The sequence below is a fragment of the Diplotaxodon limnothrissa genome, linkage group LG18, assembly GCF_057381915.1.
Source record: "Diplotaxodon limnothrissa isolate DT_005_m linkage group LG18, D_limnothrissa_male_GT1.1, whole genome shotgun sequence".
Classification (NCBI taxonomy): domain Eukaryota; kingdom Metazoa; phylum Chordata; class Actinopteri; order Cichliformes; family Cichlidae; genus Diplotaxodon; species Diplotaxodon limnothrissa.
This window is the reverse complement of record NC_140613.1, coordinates 40475797-40492210: the sequence shown is the minus strand read 5'-3', so window position 1 is coordinate 40492210 and position 16414 is coordinate 40475797. Positions and strand designations below refer to the sequence as shown.

Genomic DNA, 16414 nt, shown 5'->3' with positions numbered 1-16414 from the left:
GTGTCAAACAAATGCAGTGGATTCATAAGCATCCTGTTAGGTTAGAAGGACATCACACGAACTATATTTGCCGTTTGGTTTGGATTTCTCCGGCCTATTTGCATGTTTAGCAGCAGTCTTGCATTGCCACCTTTACTAGAGTAAAAGGGCCAGGATACTCCTCCCACCGACAGTGATGATGGATGGATAGGTGGATGGATGAGGTCAGGACAAGAATAATAAATGCATAAATAAACTTTACAGCCTTTTTCCTCTCTCAACTCTGGATCAGAGTGATGCACAGCGCAGCAGCAGAAGAAGAGAGGAGAGGATTTCCCTTGTAAAACTCAAGTGTGAGGGAGAGGGTAGGACGCCTCCCCCTCCTCCTCCATCACCACCACCACCACACTTCCCCTACCGGTGATGTCAGGGCGGGTAGGGGCTCCCTGATAAAAACCTTTGGACTCGGGAGAATGGGAGAGAGAGAGAGAGAGAGAGGTGAAGGAGTGAATGGAGGAGGATATTACTACAATTGCATAAACCGGTGGAGAAGAGCAGCAGCAGCAGCAAAGAGCGCACAGAGACGCACAAGAAAAAAAGAGGAGTTCGAGCGCAGACGCAGAACTCTGATTGACTCTGATGGACTAACGCATTCGTCCTCTTACAGAATTTATAGGGACGCTCAACAAGTGGGGCTTTTGCTATTTTAGGGCTGGCACTTTGCGCTGCGCTTTATTTTTTCCGCTCTTTTGCAGTGCTTACTCCGATCCACCTTGCGGTCAGATGTTTCTTTTCTTTTTTTTTTGGAACAGGACGCACTAAACTGATGCCGCAGTGGTCAGGTAAACAGAAACAGCAGGTCTTGAGCAAAGAAGGAAACCAGATATCAGATGATTTTATGATTTAGACAAATTTGCCAATTTTACTTCTTCATAAAACAAACATTTGCGCTGATAATTATTTCTAACATACTAAATCAGACCGGTGTTTCTTTACCTCGTGGGCTTTGTGCAAGGCTTGCACAGATAGTTCGGTGTATGCTCTTTTCCCTCTAAGATGAAATAAAGAGTCAGAGGCTGCAGATATACTGCGGACACGCACGGGAAAGGGGGCAACGCGTCCCCACTAAGTGTCTGCGCAAAGTGCACGCGTGTGCCAAGCAGCGATTTAGCTTCACTTCGCAAAAACTCTGAATTTTTGCCGTGATTCTTTAGCAATATTGAACACCTGCTTTTATTCCAAATCTACAGCTTCTAAAAATCCTCAAGTTTGAGTGAGAAACTTTAAATGTCCTCGCGAACTCTTTGGGATGCACTGATGTATGTTTTCATCTGATTGCTTTTTTGTTTTTGTTTTTTAAGTAGGTTCATTACAGTTAAAAAAACAAACAAAACAAAACAAAAAAGACAGAAAAAACAGCTATTTTTTCTGTTGCTTGTGAAAAAAATGCGCAGATTTCTCTCATCTCAGCCTGTGTGAGATTCCTTTGTTAAAAATAATAAAAATAAAAAGGCTGAAATCTCCTTTTATACATCGGCCAAACGCTGAACCCGAGAAAATGCTGTTGATCAGACTACTGGCTGTCTTCCTCGTCTTCATCGCTAACACGTGGCTGCTTCGCTCCGATGCGCTGAGCCTCTACAAACGTTCCTTGGCCCGGCATGCAGACCGTGAGCTGTCCAGGCTGGCAGGTGAACCCTGCGCCGTCTCCGGCGTGTGGAGGTCCCGGCGGCAGCCCAGCTCTCACTCCCCGACCCAACAACGCCCTCCAGCGGCCCGTACGAGGACGCACACGAGCCGGAGAGAGCTGTACACTGTTAAGAGCGCTCGTGCGGTCTGTGCAGGAGGGTGCGGGTTGGAAGCCGGGGCGCGAGGGTTCGCTCCTGCGGGGGAGGAGGAGAAGGGAGGCCGGGGAGACGCCGAGATGGTGGCGGGGAGAGAGGGGGGCGAATATTTCGGGTCGCCCAGAAGCTCCACGGACAACCAGAGGGAGCAGAATGAAGTCGGCGCAAGCGGTGGGCAGTCTGTCAAAGACGCCGTGTCTCCCTCGCGCGCCCCTCGCGACCCCCGCTCCAGGTTCACCCGCAGCCTCCACGGGACGTTTCGCTACGAAGAAGAGGGCAACTCCAGCTGGGAGAAAGTCGCCCCGTTCAGCTCCACGGATTCCAGGGGGCTCCAGGTCCTCCAAAGGCTCCAGCAGGGAGATGAAGACCAGTCCTCCACAGCAACCCCCGAAAGCGTCACGGAGGACTACTCTGACGAGGTGCAAGAGGGAGACTGGGGGAGCCCTGTACCAAAAGTGCCCCCGTCCTGGATGACAGCCCTGTACTTCAACGGGCGTCGGGAACAACTGAAGGTGAAGCTGCCGGCGGGAGTGGAGCTTCCGAGGGCCACGTTCAGCCTGGAGCTTTGGGTGAAGGCAGAGGGAGGGCAGAGCAATCCCGCGGTCATAGCAGGTGGGTGCAAACTCTTCTTTACAACATCAAAGGTACCACTGTTATCTAGTTAACACCCATGTATGACATGCCACAAAAAGTTTGCCATCGCTCCCTTTTAATGACAATCTTCTGTTATGTGTTGCACGAAGTTCTCTGAAACTGAAGCGAGGTTTTTACTGTTTCAAATACACATCACTGATCAGGCAAACTCAGGCGCTGAAATCATCCGATTATTAATGATGAACTAAACTAACAAGCAAATATCTACCAATCTGTGCACGGCTTATCCTGTAAATCAGCTGGACTGAAATATTATCTTTCATAAAAAGTCACATCATTAAAATGCCAAACCTTGCGGTGACTGCGGTCATTCATAAACACGCTCACTGATTCAAAGTGCTTCCGTAACTCCGCTCTGTACTGCAATTACACAAGGCTCACAGAGCTAAATAAAAAAAGGGGAAATGCCTGCCTTAGATTTCTTTTTCTTAAGTTAGTGAACTAGTTAAATTAGTTAATGAAGTCAATTGTTTCCAAAATTAAAATCTGCCACTTATGCCCTTAATTATACCAACCAGTCTCCTACATATTTCAATATTTAGAACGAAAACAGACAAAAGAATATATATGTATATATATATATATATATATATATATATATATATATATATATATATATATATACATATATATATATATATATATATATATATATATATATATATATATATAGGTCCATGTTGTAAATTTAATTAAAATTGCAATTTTATTTAGCACATTTCATTACAGTAAAGTCACTGTGCTTAACATATTAGATCGCAAAACACTACAAAACAAGTTTCACAGAAAAATAAAATACAAGTCAGCATAGACAGACACACACACACACACACACACACACACACACACACACACACACACACACACACACACACACACACACACACACACACACACAGTTATTAAGTGTGAGCCTGTGTAAATAAAAAGGTTTTAAGTTTGTTTGTGAATGTAGACACGGCTTTAATCAGCCTCAGGTCAGCTTGTTCCAAAGAACTCATAGATTTAATTCTGGGAACAGCTAAAAGATCGGCACCTGATGATGGAACTGAGAAAGCCAAACCAATCAAAGGATTCCAAAGTTAATTCTATGTTGAACTGGAGCCAATGAAATGATTTCAACACTGGAGTATTGTGTTCAAAATGCTGTGTACATATAAGGACTGCTGCATTCTGAGGAAGTTGAAGTCATCCTACTGATAATTTGGATAATCCTGCAAATACAGGGTGACAGCTTCATAAGACCTGCATGGAGCAATTTCTCAGTCAGTTTTGAGACGTTTTGAAGTGCTAGAAAGCTCTGGTGACCTTTTTAATAATGATCAAAACTGAGGTCACTGAGAAAGGTGATAAATATGTAATATAAATATGTCTCTGACTGAAAGTGGTCTTATGGGGATAAATAAAACTATTTCAGTTATTGTGTAAAAGTATTGTTTTGCTGTACATTAAGTATTTATGACCTTCAGCTGGCCATCTGAGATGAACATCAGCAAGGTTCACCTCCACTGCACTCGTGGTGTCACAGCTTTACAAAACTATCTTCAACTAATACACAAATTCAGTAACTACACTGTAAACACAATGAAACAAACACAGAACAACTCAGCACTACAGAACACATGTATTATTTTAGTTAATGTCTATATTAAAAAATAGGCTTCCCTGACACGCCCCACTCGATATGCTAAAACAGTGATGGAGATCTTGTTTTTAATCTTCTTCTTTTGGCTGTCTCCTTTCTTTCTCTTCTCCTCCAGTCAAATCACTCGACCTGAGATCTCCCTCTGATGTACTCATCTCTAATGCTTTCCCTCCTGGTCAATACCAATAAAATATCTTAACATCTTCAAATGTGCAACCTCCTGTTCTATCATGTCTTTTTGTTAGTGCCACTGTCTCCAAGTCATACCACATAGCAGATCTTCCTACCATACTGTAAAACGTCCCTTTCACTTTTGCTCCTATTGTTTTGTCACACATAACCCTCGACACTGAGCACAGATGAACTCCAAAAACACAGTTCAGTGCTATCACATAAATCCCTTCCCTTCATAACCTCAGGGCGATTGTTGCTTTCTTTGAAAGGAGGAAAATAGCATTCTTCTGGTGCACTCATTTAGGCTAGTGTGTCAACATGTGCAACATAAGAAACTAAGCAAACAAAATATTTTAATATGAATACATTTCTGATCAGATTGTATCATTTGCTCATTGTCATTACTATTTTCTCAAGCTTATCCTTGGGTTGTACTAACAATAATTACAACCAGAAAAATGGAAGCTTAATAGAATTATCTTATGAATGAGTGCAGCTTGTTTTGAATACATACCCCAAACTAGACCGTGGAAGTTTTAGGGTCTAGTTACATCCCTGCTGACAACAATAATGAGTGTGATTGGACATAATTGGACACTGACAGCAATTATCATTGCTGCCACCGGATGCTGACGAAGATAATGTGACAGGATCATTTCCATTTCTGAAGAATAGGCTATTATAAAGAGGACGATGAATATATTGATAGCTGGTATTGATAACTGTGTGATGAGTGATGACACTCGACACAGCCTCTTGGAAGAATTTTACAATTACAATGTAAACCAGGAAGCAAATGTTGCTTTCAAGATTGTTAGATTGTAGCCTTAAAATGTTACACGCTAAGCTAAAAATTCCACAAAAATCTATGCAGAGCAACTCACCTGGTTAAATACGGCTTATGTTAACTTGCTGCACCATTTTGTGCTAAAAATTGACATTACAAGAAAGTGCAGGCCAGCCTGACGCGGTGTAGTTTAACGTCAGTTCATAAAAGATTGTACAAAGTCTTGAACGACTTCTCACTTCTTTATATTTTGCCAGACGTTCTTGTTATTTTTTTAAATCGTCTTGAGCAGTAGTTCTCCCGTTGTTCTAAAAGTCTTTCAAAGTTCTTCTTTGAATATTGGCTTGTTTTCAGTCCAGTCCTTGTACCTGACCATTTTCGGGGAAATGTTTTTTTGCTTGTTAAGTCAATTAATCGTGACCTATGAAGCATTCAAATATTCTGCATGCCTGAAATGTTTAGCCATGCCTGTCACAACTATATAACTTTAGTTGAATCTATAAAAAGTTACAAAGATAACAGTTTAACAAGTATAAAATAGTGATTCCCAAACTTGACAGCATGGTGTGCAGTGTGTCCTTAAAAAAATCAGAGGAAACGGGACAAGTGGAGGGTGTGAAGAAGCCACAGGGTGAAGGGTGACGCATAAAAAATGATGCACAAACTGGACTGAAGATTACAACAGGTGTTATACACTGATGAATCCAGATTTCAAATTTTTGGTTCAAATTGTCGTCAATAAGTACAAAACAGAGAAAAACAACAGTGAGTGTCTACAGCCAACAGTAAAACAGTGTCATGGTTTGGGGCTGCATTAGAGCCAGTGGTGTTGGGTATCTTTGATGGAACTATGAATGTAGCAAGTCATGGTCAGATTGTGATTCGGCATACACTACCATCTGGAAAGCGGTTGATTGATAACGGCTTAATTGTTTTAGCATGATCCCAAATACACTGCCAGTAAAAGTAAAAGCATAGCTGAAAGAAGAAGAAGACCTGTGGGCCGACCTTCAGTGAGACCTGAAGGTTACTAAAAGGAATTATACAAAACGTTCAGGCTGTGTCGCAGAATAATGGTGGTCATATCAAATACTGATTTTTGATTTTCTTTGCTTTCTATAATGCGTTCCCATGAATGCTTTGCTCATGTTTCAATAAATCACTGCATCCAAACACTGCAAAATATAAAGAAAAGATGTTGGTTCTAGATTTTTCCACAGCGTCGTATCTCTTCAGTGCAACACATCGACACTTTGGACACAAAGTCACAGCGTTTGCTTTTTCCCTTTTTGTTTTTAATTACAATTAATTTTAGTTGGTTTTCATCAATTTAATGAAATAACACTGAAACTTTGAAAAACTGAAACTCCTTTCAAGATCGGTTACCATCAATACGCAGTTATCGTGACACCCCTAAAGCTAAAGTGAGTTATAACATTAAAAGATTGGTTTAACCAGGTAAATTCTAATTCAGGACATAGAATCTGTGATTTCACTCAGCTTCTCATCAAGAGTTAGCTTCCCTGTGGATTTCCACTGATTGTAAGTGCCAGCTGTAGACACACTGATTCCTACACAACCTGCATTGTTTTGCAGGCTCTTCTCGTGAAGACAAACATGGCTATTTTTCTAATACTGAGAATGTTGCATTTGAAAAGCTGCACACTTGACAGAACAACACATACATCAAGCAAATTGAAGAGGATTAAAGCACTATGGTGTAGCACTGCAGCTGTCCAGATAGTGAGGGAGACCACAAACTGTTATGTCCGCTCACATTTACTCTGATCAAAGATCCGACTCCATTACTCAACTTCTCTTTCCCCTCATTGCTTCCTTATGTGAGGGCGGCATTTTGTGGCATGGGCCTTTCTCTTTGTAGTGTCCAGAAGGAATTTGACCAATTCAGTAAAAAACAAACTCCTATTGTTTCTGCTAGACATGACATTGACATTGGTTTGACTTCTAATGGTCACTGATGATCTTTTAAATCTGTTTGCACATTTCAACCCTTTGCTGTAAACAGTCCAGTCCCGAGTGGGCTGCTGGACAAATGATGATGCCATTAGTACATTTGACAAGCCCTACATTAATATATAATACAGATAATAAGATGTATTATTGCATGATTCCATGCATGTTGCACAACATATACAGCAATAGTGCTAAAGTTTAAAAAAATTCAACACTGTATAAAATATTCATCAGTGATAGAGTGACACGTGAAATTCTCTAAATGTTAGTAATGTTTTTAAAGTCTTTGATAAAAGTCTTAAATTATTCAAGTTTCATTTTCTTGTTACTTTAGTGTCACATGTTTTGATTTCAATGTTAGATTGGATCATGTATCCTACTCTGCTATATGTAGCATTTTTAAAGCTGAACTCTAACAGTGAATCAAATGATTGAGTAATTCAATAGAGTTGTCTGGCAGCAGTAGTAGTGAGCTGCAAAAAAAGTCATCACAGTGTCTCACTGCTCTGCAGGGCATAATTCAGCCCACTGTTTGGGTTTCCTGGCCTGGATATTTCACTGTCCTCAGTAACCTTGTTAGAGGAAGTTTTTTAATAGTATCTCTGATACTGTACACTACCTGCCCAACAAGCACACAGCAGACAGAAGAGGTCAGCAGTTTGATAGATGGAGCATTTAGAATCGAGGATACAAAGTATTTCCCTTTAAAATTGCTGCATAGGGACATTTGTGTCCTTGCTAGTTTGCAGCAACAAAATAAGTTGGCTAAAATAATTATCTTGTGCTTAGTCCAACACCAGTTGCCTGTTGTTTCAAAGATGTCAGTTGAGTAATGCGAACTGCTTATACGGAGCAGCGGTGCGTGTTCTTTACGTTCTGCACAGACAAGTTTAGCCACACATTGTTAGTGCCGTCTTGTGCTGCACATTTCAGTTGTATTTAAAATTTAATGCAGATGCAGTATTTTTATGATCAATGTTTAAATCAGTTTGCCACCAGGAGTTGATCTCAAATTGTTTGTAAATATGTTTGACTGTACAAATCCACAGTATATCAGTGTTACATTGCCAGCTGCTTCTGCTTCCCTCCAAAGGCCAAAATAGCTGCAGAGTTAAAATATTGATTCAGTGCAATAATTAAGCTGAACGCGCATCGCCACATTGAAGATGCTTGTTGATTGGTCGTCCTGAAACATTGCGGTGTAATGCAAGTGAAATACCATTTTGAAGTTACCACACTAAGCTACAAATCTATCTAAGTCTTACCTCAACTACTGAGTTACATGCTTAGCCATGAAACTGGCTCAACTCCCTTTTAGATACACAAGTAAGCCTACACACACACACACACACACACACACACACACACACACACAGAGGTGAGGGGGTTCCCTGACCCTTCTCTGTCCTAGTATTTGACATCTGGGGAGCAGATGTGCGTCTGTGTGTGTCTGTTGCAACAGCAGATGGAAACATCAGGGCCTTGCCTTTGCTTAGTGAAATACCTCCGTCCTTCTTCCCCTCTCTGTTCTGTCCTGCTGTTTCTGGCTTGTCTACTCTCTCTGTCTTACTAACTGTGTCTCAGCCTCTATGCACTGCTCTCTCTCTTTTAGTCTCTCCTCCTGTAATCATAGGAGTATAATCACTTGGAAAGGTTGCTTGTTGGCGTGATTGTTCAATTTCTCAAGGGTGCTGACTCTTTGTAAATTGTGAATATTCATTTTTTTTCCACCACTTTTCTCCCCTAGGTGTCTTTGACAACTGTTCCCACTCACTAAGTGAGAAGGGTTGGTCAGTAGGCATTCGCACTGTGGAAACTGCTGGCACCAGAGATGCACGCTTCTACTTCACACTTCGTACAGACCGAGCTGTGAAATCCACCACTGTCCACAGCCACCAGCGGTACCAAGCCAATGTCTGGACTCACCTGATGGCCGCTTACAATGGTCATAACATGACTTTGTATGTTGATGGAGCTAAGGTGTGTGATTGAGTTTGGTCATTTACCAGAGATACAAATCAATGGTCCATTTCATGATGTTTTCCAGGCATTTCACCCATGGCTATATATCATATTTACCAGCTCTATTACAATATCCTCTTAGGGATTGTTTTTGCTTTTTGTCAGATTATAGGGCACCCAATTAATATGCTGGCAATAGAAGTTATTGCCAATGAGAGCATCCATGGAGCAGAGTGACTATATTACATGCCAACCAAATGGAAAGCTTCTTAAAAAGCTAACTGCCACAGCACTCTAATGCTGTAACATTTGGATGACTTACTGCTTATATGTTCTTTTAAAAAAGAATAATTAGGCAATTAATCTTAAAGTATATTCAGAACATGATAAAATGAAGAAAAAAAATCCCTAATTTTTTCCCTCTTAGGTAGGAGAAAGCAGCCACCAGTCAGGGAATCTCTACAGCCCCTTCATGAAGGCCTGCAGAACCCTCTTTCTTGGCAGCAATCAGTCCGATCAGGGGCAAAGCTTTAGAGGCCACGTAGGAGGTGTGGTCTTGTGGGGCTATGCCCGCTCCCATGCGGACTTGCTCAAACGGCCACTCCAAATTGACATGAGTGAGCCGGTGCTGGCGATGTGGGCTGACTTTACTAATGTAAGTGGTCATTTCAAATTTCTGCACTGTTAGTTGTTGATTTGTGTTCTTCCAATTGTCTTAATCTTCGCTAAAATTCATTTAGTACTGCTTTTCTGCCTTTTAGGTGGAACAGCTATGGACTCCATACAAAGACCATCATCCAACCATCATCACCAGTCCTGTCCCTGAGCCAGAACTTGTCTCCTCCTTCTCGCCACCACCCTGTGGCCTTACACCCTGTGACAATATAGATATCATCTCTGGATACAACGACAACTGGCAGCTCCGAACACCCAAGCGAATTCGCTACCGGATTGTCAACCTCTCCAACGATGATGGTGGAAACCCCACGGTGACCGAAGCCCAAATTCAGCTCCAGCACCAGGCTCTGACTCAGGCCTTCCGCCCTTACAACATTACTCTGGATCTGAGTGTCTACACAGTGAAAAACTCTAGCCTCCGGGAGAGATTCATCCTCAGCAACTGCCGTATTGCAAAGATTGGGAACCGCCAGTGTGACCCAGAATGTGACCATCCGAGGACGGGTCATGATGGAGGGGACTGTCTCAGGTTGGGGCCCTGTTACAGCTGGAAGAGGCAGGATGGGGTTTGTAACATGGGGTGCAACAGTATACACTACGACTATGATGATGGAGACTGCTGTGACCCAGATGTTACAGATGTGCTCAAGACCTGTTTTGATCCTGACTCTCCTGACAGGTAAGGTTGTTGAACAAATGTTATCTACTAAAATGGCTCTCTATGTAGAAAACGTACTTGTAGGAGTGAGACGTGTTGTATAAAGCTCTGTGAGTCCTCACATAGAGTAGAAAAGTACTATGAGAACAAGTCCATTTAATATAATCTAAAATGCAACCTAACCCTACTCCTGTACTGTATTTTTAACTTTAAAGGCCTTCCTTTAAGGCCCTCCCAAAAAACTAACAGAAGATTTTTAATCTGAAATATTTTTGAACCAGGTGTTGTGTAGCCTTTACGAGAACAATGGCCATTCAATTTTAGACTGTGCAAAGCGTTAAGCAGGAATATGTAAAAGGCTACATTGTTGAGGAGACATAGCATAGAAAGTAGGAGGATTACATTTTAAGCCAGTAAAGGCAAGATATTATTCCAGAGAGAAGATTTCTATGGGCATGAATGGGCACTAGTAAGAGTACCTCTCCCTGTGAGGCAGTGAAGTGTCCCTATTTCGCATGCTGCAGTACTTCAGCAGGCCGTGCAGTCAGTAGCTCATAATATGGCATGAACAAATTGGGACTCTCACTTTCCCCAGTGGTCTTAGAGGGAGCTCTGTGAAGTAGAAATGGTGGGTTAAGTGGCCAAAGTACACACTTATTTTTGCTAAACAACACGAGCGGCAGCCCACTGCCTTTCATTTGGTCTGACAGTCGGGCTCACGCAGCGTTCTAAATAGCTCGCACGAAGTCTCCCCATGAGGTCGTCGGCCGAAGTTCTTAAAGGACTTAAAATCCAAATTTCAACCACAAGCTTCACACTGAGCCACTGTGAAACAGAACATGGTAACCAAAACTGCTTTTTAAACCATGAGATTTAGCTTCTGATGTCTTGAGCTGACAGAGTGTGACAGCTTAACACAAGGATGAATAAATGTTTTTTCAAACATTTTTTCCCCATGATATATTTCCATTTCTTTATTTTTTTTTTTTAGTGTAATGGACCTTTCTTTACCACTGTGGAAGTTAAGTAACTAAGTAGAGTTCCCTCTAAAAGCCTCTGTTGGTGTAATCATTACATTCTGCTCTCAGTGTAATACAAATGGGATATTTATGTAGTATGACAACATTCGTATGGATTACATTCAGTAGATCAGCAAAAAACACTGAAGTAATGGTCAATAAAAAGTCAGTTTTAAATATTACTGTTACAAGTCACTTTGCTATTTCTATGGTTTTTCAGGGAGTGTCTTGCTGTAGCTACAAACTGTGGTGCTACCCACTGCTGCTAGTTCATAACCATCTCACAGACATGTGCATCTACTTTCAATGCCATTGATATTTATTTAGACTTTTTCTCTCCAACTGATTTTTCTGTGTTACATTCAATAGTAACTTCTTCCAAACCATCAACGTGTCTATTAGACCCATTCCTTGTTTTGAGCTAATTAAAGGCCAATCTTCAACCTTCCTGTTATCTCAAAAACCATTGAAACACTAGTGGTAAAGGAGCTAATTGATCATCTGCAGAGGAATGGATTGTCTGAGGGTGTCACTCAATTTTCAGAATTCGTCACAGTACAGAAACAGCATTAGTGAAGGTTACAAGTGACAATGCTTCTGTGTCCTGCTAGACTGCACTGCAGTGTTTGGTACTGTTGATCATAATATTTTATCTCAGAGTTAGAGCATGCCAGGCATTAACAGTAGAGTGCTGCAGTAATTTTAATCATATCTATCTAATAGACTCTATCTAATAAATAGGGAGTCTTGTACATGATTCACTTAGCCTGCATTATTAGAAGGCATAGCATACATTTTCATTACCATGCAGAAAACCCCAGCTTTCTGTACATACACACACACACACACACACTGAGCCGGGATAAGATATAAGAGGTTTCTTCCTTTTAAAAGGGAGTTTTTCCTTCCCACTGTTGCCAAGTTGTTGGTGTTTAGCTTACAATCTAAAGTTCCTTGAGGCAACTGCTGTTGTGTTTTGGCACTAATTACACTACCAGTCAAAAGTTTGGACACACCTTCTCATTTAATGGACTTGTCTTTATTTTAATACCTTCGACGTTGTTGATCCATACTGAATACATCAAATATATGAACCAAGATAAATGGAATTATGTAGCAAAGAAAAATTTGATAAATAACTCTAAGTATGTCTTATATTTTAGATTCTTGCCGCCCTTTGCTTTGTTGACAGCTCTGCAAACCCTTGGCCTTCTCTCAGTGAGCTTAATAATGTAGTCACCTGAGATGGTTGTCACTTCACAGGTGTGCCTGTCAGGCTTCATTTGTGGAATTTCTTGCCTTCAAATGGTGTTGGGACCATCAGTTGTGTTGTGCAGAAGTCAGGTTGGTACACAGCTGACAGCCTTTTTTGTCAACTGTTAGAGTTCATATTATGGCAAGAACCAATCAGCTAAGTAAAGAGTAATGGCAGTCCATCATTACGTTAAGAACTGAAGGTCAGTCAGTCCGGAAAATTGTTAAAACTTTGAACGTGTCCACAAGTGCAGACGCAAAAACCATCAAGTGCTATGACAAAACCGGCTCACATGAGGACGCCCCAGGAAAGGAAGACCAAGAGTCACCTCTGCTTAGACCAGTGGAAATCTGTGCTTTGGTCTAATGAGTCCAAATTAGAGATCTTTGGTTCCACCTCATCCCAACACCATCGAGATGGTTTGGGATGAGGTGGACCGCAGAGTAAAGGCAAAAACGCAAACAAGTGCTCAGCATCTCTGGGAACTTCCTCAAGACAAGAAAACCATTTCAGGTGACAACCTCATAAGGCTCATCGAGAGAAGACCAAGAGTGTGCAAAGCAGTAATCAAATCAAAGGGCGGCTATTTTGAAGAATTAAATATAAAACATGTTTTGAACTATTTCACACATTTTTTTTACTACATAATTACATATGTGTTCATTCATAGTTTTGATGCCTTCAGTGAAAATCTACAATGTAAAATAGTCATGAAAATAAAGTTGTGTCCAAACTTTTCACTGGTATAAAATTGAATTGAAGTGAACTCCCATTTTAGCCCCAGGGGCATTGGTCATGTGTTATTCCTGGAATCTTTAATTTCTGGCTTTTTGTTCTTTGTCCTGAAGAAGTGTCAGTAAACTAACTGGCAACGAAATCTGGGGTATAGACACCAGGGAAGTCTGAACTTTCCTTAATATAAAAACAGTGCCTGTGAGCAAGGTGATTAACCTTCAGCATTTTCAGCGGCCAATAGAAGAAGATATGTTTAACTGGACAGCTCCCAGTGGCCAAGAGATGGAGACTGTAACCGTACTGTGCAGCCAGCAGGTGTGCATATTTGCATCTGTACGAATGTGCAACATCCTGTCGCTGGAAAAGAACATAAGGTTAAATGTTAAAGTTCAGTAGAAGCAAAAAAGAAAAAAGCTGGGTTGCGTGCGTGTGGTCTCATTGCTTGGCCATATGGAGGAAGCCCTTTGGGTGTGTCAAAAGTAGATGTAAATTTATGGTGTCCCGTCATGAGCTTGCTGGGATAGACTCACAGAGGCAGAGGGGAAAAAATGAGGTTGGTAGTTGTAATGGTCAAATGTTCCCTATCGCAGCCTGAGCTTTCTACCCTGCAGAGAGGAGATAGACTCTAATGAAGAACTGGACAGCAGAGACCACTCCACTCAGTTGTTTTGCACCAACACAGTTTTATTCAGAGGTCTAGTCCTTGGCCTTAGCTATATAAAAAAAAACTCTTTGAGTTATTCTAGATTTAATATGACCATATTTATACTTAAATAAATTAACTGGGCAATTACAACATGTTTGATTCTAATATATCTTTTAAAATTATGGATCTGGATTTGTTTTTTGTTTTTTTGTTTGCTTTCCTAAAGAAATCTTCTGCAGTTTAGATAATGAAAGCAAAACTCTCCAGTCATGGTATGTGTGTAATTCAGTGCATCGAGTTTACTTTTGCAGGGACTATTGCTAACATTTCTGTCTATAAGCTTCTGTCCCTCCAGTAAAAACAACATGGACAGCCAATACACAGGCGACCAGGGTGTCATAAAAACTGGTCTCAGCAGAGTAACAGTAATGTAGGTCTTTTAGAAAGGTCCTGACCTCAGCATGCTGAAAATCCTTGTGTGTGAGTGGGAGCATGTGTGTGTGCATCTGTGTACCTGGATCCCAATTCAAGCTTTCTCAGGCAGGAGAGAGAATTAATGCGAGGATGACATTTTGCTGGCATTTGCAGAACACTGAAGCATTTTTATGTTTGGGATCTGGGTTTTTGATATCCCTTCACTGCAGCCCCCCCCCCACCCCTCTCTCTCTGAGCTGTTGGCCAGGTATTCAGATTTTGGGACCCTATATGAGTGCAGCTGCTGCTGGCCAGTACAAGGCCTGAGGTTTTTGAAGCCAGCTGCTGTCACCACACAAATTTGCGGTCAAGAGCCAGTTCTAGAGCAATAGCCAGGTACGCTGGAGATTCTGGCATCGCAAAAAAGGAAAGTGAGTGCAAAAGGGGAAAAATGGAGAGAGAAAGGCAAGGATGGCGGGAGTGATGGGGTGGCGGGGGACATCATGTATATTTACGCTAAGACAAATGTCCTGGATTAGCTAACAGTCTTTGGTTAGTTAATCCTGGCCAGAGCCCTTATGTGCAAAGAGTTCCAGGCAGCTCCTCTGAAACATCCGTCACAGCCTCGTTCATGCTTAACATGCGTGTGAATTCTGTGCGTGACATGACGTTAGGTCAAGTTTAAATGTGCTTGTGTTTTATTCACTAGTAAAAGTATAAATATTTCTTAGAGCAGCAGTTCTACATGTGAATGACATTGATTCAGTGCTGTCTCTCAGCTCAGTTAAGCTAAGCTGTCACAAGCCTTATGCATTTCTCTGCTAGTCAACTTAGGCCAGAGCATGCAAACTCGCCAGTTTGCTACGTTTTTAGTTTCTGTTAGTACACCCACCAAGCTTTCAATTCTTACAGGGGAGGCTAACTGTCAAAATGGATGATTTTAGGTAGTGCTACATATAAAAGGAAGCTTTCAGTTCTAGAAACTAGAAAATAGTCGTATGCTGAAATAGTTTAGCCATAAGATGGACATAGCCGATAGTCCCAGAGTCCTATTCAGCTCTGCAGTCGTTGTCTATACACTGCTTGAAAATAACCAAACCAAAAAACACTTTTGAATCAGAGTGTAACATCAAGTATCAGAGAGCGTTGTTAATCAGTTTCAGCTGCTCTGGTGTTAATGAAATGAACAACATGTGCGCTAGTGGGGCAACAATGAAACAACCCCTAAAACAGAAATGGTTTCACAGGCGGTGGCCACTTTATTCCAGTAGAAAAATCCAATAGAGTCCTCTGGGGCATTCTGTCTCGGTCCATCTGACACAAACAGGTTCTAACTGAAACTGTCCAGGAGCTTTGTGATGCTGTGGTCCAGATCTGGGTGGAGATCCCCCAGGACACCATCCGTCATCTCTTTAGAAGCATGTCCCAGTGTTGTCAGGCATGCGGGGGCCTTGCAAACTACTGAGTACTATTTTGAGTTTCTGTAATGAAATTTCAGCAAAGTGGACTAGCCTGCCGCATCTTTTTTTCATTTTGATTTTCAGGGTGTCTTTGAATAACATCATTTTCATTTTTTGTCAAACAATGTGGCATCTTTTCATACTGAAAACATTACCCAGTCCATATCCGGATAGATATCAGCAGGATTATTCAAAATGTTTCTGCTTTGACCTGGTGACCGACCGGACAGCTTTCCATATGACTGATTACAACCTGGGCTGTTTCATGCATGTGCAACACATGTGTGGAAATAGTCTTATATACACTCACAGCCACACACCAGTTGTTAGCTTGGAAAATCCTCACTGTGAATGAAGTTTGCAAAAGTAAACTGTGGGGAACCACAACAAAAATGTTTGTTACAGCAAAATGAATCAGACATTAATCACCCTGCTGAATATGTATGTGTAAAATATGTAAAGAAGCTAATAGTGTCACAGTGGCTAAAGCTAAAGCTAAAGCTATCCAGAGCTCAGAGCCAGACACAAGC

The 16414-nt window shown here is 41.5% G+C and overlaps 1 protein-coding gene across 1 annotated transcript in view; it reads left to right on the top strand.

Annotated features, from left to right (window-relative positions):
• The first annotated feature begins 1445 nt into the window (after positions 1–1445).
• The window catches only part of pappa2 (pappalysin 2), a 97381-nt gene continuing 82412 nt past the window's right edge, over positions 1446–16414 (top strand). The window contains exons 1-4 of the mRNA XM_085378083.1: positions 1446–2435; positions 8805–9037; positions 9447–9674; positions 9781–10376. Coding sequence (XP_085234209.1) covers positions 1538–2435; positions 8805–9037; positions 9447–9674; positions 9781–10376 — 1955 coding nt within the window. The 5' untranslated portion in view covers positions 1446–1537. The remainder of the gene's footprint in view (positions 2436–8804; positions 9038–9446; positions 9675–9780; positions 10377–16414) is intronic.